Source organism: Notolepis coatsorum (genome assembly GCF_963971535.1).
Source record: "Notolepis coatsorum genome assembly, chromosome: 2".
NCBI lineage: Eukaryota > Metazoa > Chordata > Actinopteri > Aulopiformes > Paralepididae > Notolepis > Notolepis coatsorum.
In genome coordinates this window covers 177,264,423-177,273,544 of record NC_140166.1, presented here as the reverse complement: position 1 = coordinate 177,273,544, position 9,122 = coordinate 177,264,423, and the positions used below count along the sequence as shown (strand labels likewise).

General features: G+C 41.6%; 1 protein-coding gene across 1 annotated transcript in view; it reads left to right on the top strand.

The window, feature by feature from the left end:
- reps2 (RALBP1 associated Eps domain containing 2) overlaps positions 1-9,122 on the top strand; it is a 75,725-nt gene that overhangs the window by 40,958 nt on the left and 25,645 nt on the right. The window contains 3 exon segments of the mRNA XM_084309311.1: positions 1,642-1,708; positions 1,711-1,749; positions 8,798-8,904. Coding sequence (XP_084165437.1) covers positions 1,642-1,708; positions 1,711-1,749; positions 8,798-8,904 — 213 coding nt within the window.

Here is a 9,122-nt window from a genome sequence, read left to right as displayed (position 1 = left end):
TTCTGAGCTGTGTTCTGAGCTGTGTGCTGAGCTGTGTTCTGCATCTGTTCTGTGTTCTGAGATGTGTTCTGAGCTGTGTTCTGAGCTGTGTTCTGAGCTGTGTGCTGAGCTGTGTTCTGCATGTGTTCTGTGTTCTGAGATGTGTTCTGAGCTGTGTTCTGAGCTGTGTGCTGAGCTGTGTTCTGCATGTGTTCTGTGTTCTGAGCTGTGTTCTAAGCTGTGTTGTGTTCTGAGCTGTGTTCTGAGCTTATATAGTGCTTTTACTAAGTATTATATTTCTCTCTCCTCTGGTCAGGGGCATTGCCGGGTCTGTGCAGCGATAACACTGTATATTGACTGTAGAACGGGAGCTCTCTCTCTCTCTCTCTCTCTCTCTCTCTCTCTCTCTCTCTCTCTCTCTCTCTCTCTCTCTCTCTTGCTATAGTTGACTGTATCATGCCCAGCCTCGGGCAGCGCTATTATTTAAGAATATGTTGACTGTATGTAAAAAATAAAAAATTTATAATATTTTTTGTTTACCTTTAGGGGGGGGGGGGGGGGGGCTCGCGTTTAAATCTTGCACAGGGCCTCGCATTTCTCCCAGGCGGCCCTGTGTTAAACTATATCTTAAACTATGGCTATGGGTCTAAAACACCCCTCGCTTATCAATGACTTGCTTGCAGTCAACATGTATGAAACAGATTGTTTTTTCATTGGTACATTTCCGTTTTATACGTTTTGAATACGAGTATAGTTTCGGAGAGTTCTAGTAATTTCAGAGAAATTCTGCGATAATAGCCCTTTAGTGGAATACACAAAACACATTGTCTTTTTCGGCTGATTTATGAATAGTTTTCAAATAAACGCTAGATTATCGATAGTATATGTGTACTTATGCACGCTAGAGAAGCGGGCTGAAAAATCTATTATCCATGACCTGGTCAGCGCTAACGTCATACACGCACACACACACAGACACGTTGTGATCGCTATGAAAAAAACATCTGATTAACCCAATACTGGTAAAATAGAGTCCTTACCTCACATCGGATGTTCTGCAAAAAGATGAATCCAATTCCTGATCGCCATTCCAAATATTGATCGCGTTTATTGATCCAACGTTATAGTCCGAAACACATAATCGAAAGCTGCTCCGAGCCTCCCCAGTGAATGTGGTAACAGACACTGCTTGCCAGAGATGGGGAAACCCTGGACCGGACTTTTTTTCTGATGCACATGGCCACTCAATCCAATCCAATGATGTGCATTACCATCCGGGAGACGATAGGCGGCGGTATTTGCCCTTTTCGAGCTCAGAGCCATTCCCAATGATAACGTCAGGCTGGATGGATGAAAAATGAATGGATATCGCTAATAAAATATAGTATACAGTATAACATGTGTAAAATTTTTTATATATATGACAAAGCTTTTTAAGGATACCCAAACAATACACTGTTGTTGGACTATATTACAATATTATGTGCAATACTGATCAGGTATTAATGCCTTGCAAAATGCAGATTCCCCACCTTTTCCATGCAGATAGGAGGTTTTGTTCTTCGGCCATATATATACACCGATATAGATTATGTGTATACATATATATCTATGTCTTTGCATGAATTCTAAATAACCTGTATACTGTGTTTGTATGGAAAGGAGCTGTGGTCCCCGCCCCGGTCACCCTGCAGCTCGCCGCCACGCTCTCCATCAGCTCACCACAGCTACCGTATTCCATGCAGAGAAATGGGACAGACTCACAAGTGGGTAAGGCGACTGCCAATCACGTACCTAGTACAGGCTTTGCAAACACTTCACACCGGTAGACGGGATACCAATTTGACACAATTTGGCCAGGGAAATACAGCGAGATACATCAGAGATGCAGGGTTTGTGAAAGGAAGATACCAGCGCTTGCAATATCACAACGTTTCTTTCCTTCACATGAGCAGGAAATACAATTGATTTAAAATCATTGAAACTCCCACCATCTCAGATGATCAGGTTGTGAGACTCCCCCTTAGGTATAAAAACATATTAGCCAAGGTTATGTTCTTCTCCTTTTTCTAGATCACGTTAGGGCGACACTCACAACTTGTTAAATGATGTCCACTTCAAGTGATCCCAAAGTTACATTTTAATTGCTTGTTAATGTATGTTCATAATCCCATCACTTTCAGGAATTCCTACCAAAAGTACAGTACATCAGAGTTATTAGGGATTTAATGCTGACTTGTTTGTTTCTTTTCGATGCTGTACATTATTATTATTATTATTATTATTATTATTATTATTAATTATTATTATTATTATTATTATTATTATTATTATTATTATTATTATTATTATTATTATTAATAATAATAATAATATTATAAAGATAATACATTTTACTTGTATAATGCGTTCTCACATACTCAAAGCACTTTACAGTGTAAAATAAAAACAAACATTTTAAGAAAGGTATAATATGCATTATATATATATATATATATATTAGTGCTGTCAGGCGATTAAAAAAATGTATCTAATTAATTACAGGATTTGTAATTAATTAATCTAATTAATCGCATTTTAATTGCATAACCATTTTATGCCTGATATTCTATATTCTATAATCATATTTCAAATTGCATGTGTCCAGATGGCAGAATTCAGTACTGCATCTACAAAACCTTCTGTTTAATCATCTTCCATCTATTAATTTGGTTAGATTTTTCAGGTCTGGTCAATTTGAGCATGGTGTTATTCACAGTCAAAGATAAAAAAAAAATTGATATTCACATTTGGTTCATTACAATTTACTCAAAATAGAATTTTCATTCAATCAATCACCGCGCAGATTGATTGATTGAATGAAAATGTTATTAACAGATTGCAGAATGGGTACAATACAGTACGGCTCAATACACACAATTGTTAAGGGGATGCAGACCAGAGAAAGACTTTCGTCTTGTTTACATCAGGGTCCCCCATTTTCAATTCATAATGAATTGTAAGTAAGGGTGCAACTTGCACCGTGCAATCCATTCTTTGTGGATCTAGCCCACAGTATTTCTGACACTGGGAATACATTCCCTGAGATTCATAGATGTCCCTAGATCAGATACCAAGAACATGCAAATGGACCATATTAAAAAAAAACTCTGTAAATGTGTATTCTACATTCTTATGAGATACAAATGTATTAAAAAAAATATATTATAAAAAAAAAAAAAAAAATTTGAGTTAATTTTCATAACGCGATAATTTGCTGTGTAATTAATTTATCTAATTAACGCGATAAACTGACAGCCCTAATAACATATTTTTAATATGGTCCATTTGCATGTTCTTGGTATCTGATTCTAGGGACATCTATGAATCTCAGGGAATGTATTCCCAGTGTCAGAAATACTGTGGGCTAGATCCACAAAGAATGGATTGCACGATGCAAGTTGCACCCTTACTTACAATTCATTATGAATTGAAAATGGGGGACCCTGATGTAAATAAGACGAAAGTCTTTCTCTGGTCTGCATCCCCTTAACAATTGTGTGTATTGAGCCGTGTAAAGCGTACCAAACAGCTCTGGTGTGAATGCAACCTTAAAACAGTCAGCAGCTCTGACATTGTGGGGGAGAGCATTCCACAGATGAGGGCCAGCAGAGGAGAACGCCTTCAGAGTCTTGTTTTGGGGACAGTGAGGATGCCTGAGTCAGAAGAGCAGAGAGAGCGGGTATGACGGTATGGTTGGATGAGCTCAGACGGGTAGGACAGTATGGTTGGATGAGTTCAGACAGTATGGTTGGATGAGTTGACAGGTAGGACAGTATGGTTGGATGAGTTGACAGGTAGGACAGTATGGTTGGATGAGTTGACAGGTAGGACAGTATGGTTGGATGAGTTGACAGGTAGGACAGTATGGTTGGATGAGTTGACAGGTAGGACAGTATGGTTGGATGAGTTGACAGGTAGGACAGTATGGTTGGATGAGTTCAGAGAGGTAGGACAGTATGGTTGGATGAGTTGACAGGTAGGACAGTATGGTTGGATGAGTTCAGGCAGGTAGGACAGTATGGTTGGATGAGTTCAGGCAGGTAGGACAGTATGGTTGGATGAGTTCAGGCAGGTAGGACAGGAATGACAGGCGGATCTAGGCAATATTTTTTAAGTGGATAGCTGTTGTGTTTTATTGATCTGACTCTCAAATGCGAGTCCAAGTTTTTCATATGAGGGGAGGCTGTGACCTTGAGTTTTAGGAAGCTGCTGTGCATCCTGGTTTTTATTTTCAGAAGGCAGTTGTTGAGTGTGGTCAGTGCAGAGGTGGTGGAGTGTCATCTGCATACGAATGGTGACTGAGGCCATGGAAATTAATGATGTTGAACCAGGAAAGGGACGGAACCTGAGAGCCCAGCAAGGCTTTCAAGTAATTCCAGTAGGATGGTGTGGTGTTGATTATATTTAAGTGAGTTTATATTTAAGATTTTAGAATGTATATACCAGAATGTATATCCCGGACCGTATTTTATTCTTATTTTTTATATTATTATATTCTTATTTTAGTCCTATTGACTACCTAAATGTTTATTGTTATTCAATGTGAGCGATCTGTAGTGCCGAATTTCCCTCTGGATTAATAAAGGATTTCTATTCTATTCTATCTATTCTATGAAGGCTGCGCTGAGGTCCAACTAGATGAAAATGCTCAAGTAGCCAAGAGTCAGCAGCCAACAAGAGGTCATTGGTCACTCTGACCAAGGCTGTTTCAGTGCTGTGTTGCTTCCTGAAACCAGATTGGAATGGGTCAAGTACCAAGATGGTTCTTGAGTGAACACAACACGCACCAGTGCTTTGGAAAGGAAGGGGATGTTGTACGGGCCTGTAGTTGGTCAGAGCATCAGGGTTGAAGCCTGTTTTTTTTATTACCTGTATTATCAGTAGGGCTGACCTCGACTAGTCGAATCATCGACTAATCGATCGAAAGGAGCCATAGTGGACTGCCAACCTCTTAGTTTAATGCAAAAAAAAGAAAAGAAATATGATATATATATATAATGGGTAATAATCATTCTTTCCAAAAGCAAAGAGGCCTAGACGCGTGGCTAATGCTAATGGCACACATACCAGCAAGGCTACCTGCCTAAGAAAACAGGCACAGAGGCACTGAAAGAGGATTTCACACACTAAAGATGTAACCATCAGTGGACCAATTGCATGCTTTCGCAGAGGACAACAAGCCTTCAGTCGACTTCTTCAGACATTAAGCACCCCCCACAGCCCAAATGGAATGATCCCCCCAATTAAAAAAAAAAAAAAAAGGATATATATACAGTATATTCTTTTCTTTATTCTTTTTGCATTGGGGGGGGGGGGGGGGGGGCAAGGCAGGCAATCAAAGTCGACTATACAAATCCTTAGTCGGGGACAGGCCTAATTATCAGAGCTGGAGGGCAGAGCTGGGGTAGACAGGCCTTAACCACAGTGGTATGCATGGGGTCAAGGTGGCAGGAGGTGAAGCGCATGCCAGAGAGGGTCATGGTGACAAGCAGGCATGTCAACCTGAACGCTGTAAGCAGGCGGTCGGGCATCACAGGTGGTAGAGGCAGGTCATAGGCACGGCTGATAGATCACAAGAGCTGGGGGCGTCGATGTTATCAACGTCTCGTATAAAGAAGTTCATGAAATCATCAGGACAGTTGTGGCTGAGGAGGAGGCAGGTGACAGGACTCAGTAGGGAGCTGTGTTCTATTGGAGCAGTAGTTCGACTGGGTTTCAGTGCCTCTCAGGGGGAGGCAAGGTGGTGGACATGGACAACAAAGACCAGACCTTCTGTATTGGTTTTTCCAGACGCCGGCTAGCCATCTAAGCGTAAGTTCATCTGTGTACCAGGGGGCTGAGCGCTTGAAAGAGACTGCCCTGGGGGGCAAAAGCTCATTCATGGTTAGAGAGAGAGAGAGAGCTATGGTAAAGAGACACTGTATCCTCACTTGAGCTGGGTAGAGGGGATGGGAGGTTGAGGGTCATAGACACCAGATTGGAATCAAGTGACCTGAGATTGCAGATAGTGTGTTTGACAACGGGTCAAGATTGATGGCCATAGAGATTATTTTGAGGTCAGAGAGCCCCAGGTCGGCACTGGTGAGTTTGTTGCCATCTGAAAATACCAGGTTGAGGATGTGACAGTGGTTGTAATGTGAGTGGAGAAATCAATGAGTTGGGTGTAGCCAAGGCAGCTCAGCAGGGCACACATTATACCTGTGAAGATAATGATGATCAGCAACTAATTTACTTTTAAGAAAAAGTTGAAGGACCCCCACCCCACCCACCCAACCACCTACAATGTACAGTCCCCCCCCCCCCCCACCCCACCCCACCTACCCAACCTTTATTTAGTTAGTATTGTTAGTTTAGTTAGTTTAGTTAGTATTGTATTTGTGGTTGGAGCCTTTGTGTGTTTTTTTGTGAGATTTTGAAGATGTTGAGAATGTGCTTAGGCTAAGGTGTTTCTTATGTTTTTATTGTTTTTATTGTTTTTTTGTTACTGTAATGTACTGTAATGTTGTATGTTGTGTGTTAGGACCCCAGGAAGAATAGTCTTTCACCCATGGGTATAGACTAATGGGGATCCATAAATAAACAAACAAACAAACATCAGCTATAGGTTACAGGTGTCTGAGTGTGTGTGGATGTTGAAGTCGCCCAGTAAGAGTGAAACAGAACAGAGGTGGTGATTGCAGATAATTCTGTAAGGAACACAGGATTGGGTTTTGGGGAGGTGGTAGATTACAATAATCTACAATAATCAACACCTGCTGGTGAGAGAGCAGTTTCACAGCCCAACATTCAAAAGATGTGGGATTTTCAATGGAAATTATTTTAAATTGAATATCACATCTATGGATGATGGTGATCCCCCCCCCCCCCCCCCCCCCCCCCCGCCACGACCACAGGGCGCAGGGCTGGTCCATGTACGATAACCAGAGGGAGCAGCTTGGTAATATTCACTGGGTCGCTGCCATGTCTCAATCAAGCATAATATACAGTAAAGTCAATGTCATTGTCAGAAATGTAGTCACTGATTGTTAGTGCCTGGAACGGATATCGCAGAGGGTTGGTTGGTTGTTGAAACAGGCGGGGTGGGGTTGGGAATTTCTTTTGAGAGGGGACGGAGATTAGAAAGATTCACAGCCCTTTTATCGACATATCGGCGACGGTTATCAGACCGGGGAGATGGAATTTGGCCCACACCTTGAGATTTGAGAAACAATTACCTCCCAGAGCCACGACGGATATAGACCGGGGCGGTTGTTTCGATGCCGGCAGAGCAATGCAAGTTGATCATATGCAAGCCCATGTCTGACATTGTGATTCAGGCAGAGTCGTGCTGATCATCCTTGTCAGTGGTCCTCTGGGTATTATTGATTGCGATGCGAGTGGACGGCCTTAGAGGGCCCAGAGCCAGTCTCGCATAAGTGGAGGGGTTGAAACTAAACTAGAAGTGAAGTGAAATCACTCCGAAACAATAATCCTCCGAAGGGCAAACCTCTCCCTCTCGTATTTCTCTCTTTCCCACTTCCTCTCTCTCTCGAGGCCCTTTCATCTGTGAATCCTTTTCAACAATTTGGTTGAGCGCTTCAAAGCGGGATCTGGAGAAACTTCAGCTCGCTCAGAACAGAGCGGCACGTCTCGCCCTCCGCTGCTCTGTGAGGAGCAGTGTTGGGGGAATGCATGCCGCTCTGTCTTGGCTTAGAGTGGATCAGAGGCTGGCATGCAGCCTTGTAACATTTTTTATTAATATTTATAAAATTGGTAAACCCAAGTCTTTATGGTCAGAACTACAACCCACCAATACTAGACATAGCTATGTCACCAGACACGCTGTGGGTCTTCATTTTACTCTACCTCTACCAAGAACAAATGCACTTAAAGGAAAACTCCAACATTTTGGGAAATTTGCTTATTTGCCATCTACCCTGGAGTTAGACAAGAAGATACATACCTTTTTCTTCTCTGTGCATGCAGTAGGAGTAGGAAGACGTTGGGAACTAGGCTAATGGAGGAACCTACTTCCAGTGACTGACGCTAAGCTAGGCTAACGGTGCATGTCTTCCTACTCCTACTGCATGCACAGAGAAGAAAAAAGGTATGTATCTTCTTGTCTAACTCCAGGATAGATGGCAAATAGATGTTTTATGTTAGGACTACGGGTGGAAATTAGCCCTGTGCTATTCCCGGCATATTTACGTCCTTATCATGCTGTGATGTTATGCATACACATGTAAATGATGTTCATTAATTTGCATTGTCCTTAATAAACAAATCTTAAATCTTAATCTTAAATAAGCTAATTTCCCAAAATGTTGGAGTTTTCCTTTAAGAGAACCGCATACTAGAATTGTATACCTGTGAAGATAATGATGATCAGCAACAAATTTACTTTTAAGAAAAAGTTGAAGAATGCTGTTATGAATGGTGAAATACAGTTGAGTTACTGATTTATTTTGTTAGTATTGTTAGTGTTTTTTTGTGATATTTTGAAGATGTTGAGAATGTGCTTAGGCTAAGGTGTTTCTTATGTTTTTATTGTTTCTTTTGTTACTGTAATGTAATGTACTGTAATGTTGTAGGTTGTGTGTTAGGACCCCAGGAAGAATAGTCTTTCACCCATGGGTGTAGGCCCTGTAGGGTCCCCATAAATAAACAAAGAAATATGCCAGATCTTCACAAGTACCACGTTCTAGGTGTCTGGACTGGCTGGAAGTGCTGTGTAGTTCCCATACAGTTTATCCTCAAACTAAAAAGCAGTCTGTTCTGTTCTCTCTCTTTCTCTCAGCCTACGAGAGTAAACATTCTGCAAGGCCCGTCATTCAGCAGGAGCAGCACTCCTCACCTAGCAACTATGGGTCCAAGCCCACTTTGGAGCAACCCTCCATTGCACGGGTAAGAGCCAGAACCTTATTGACATTCATAAGATTTCATTTTCATTTCAACCTTCCCTTGTGTCCTTGGTAAAAGCAAGTAGAATAATGTTTGGTGTAAAGGTAGAATAGTCTCTGGCTATATTCGCTGCTCATTTGATATGAAATGTGTGAACTACTATCACCGACATCTAAGAAGGGATATCCTCCCTTCAACGGCCCTTCTAATGTTTCTTTGCT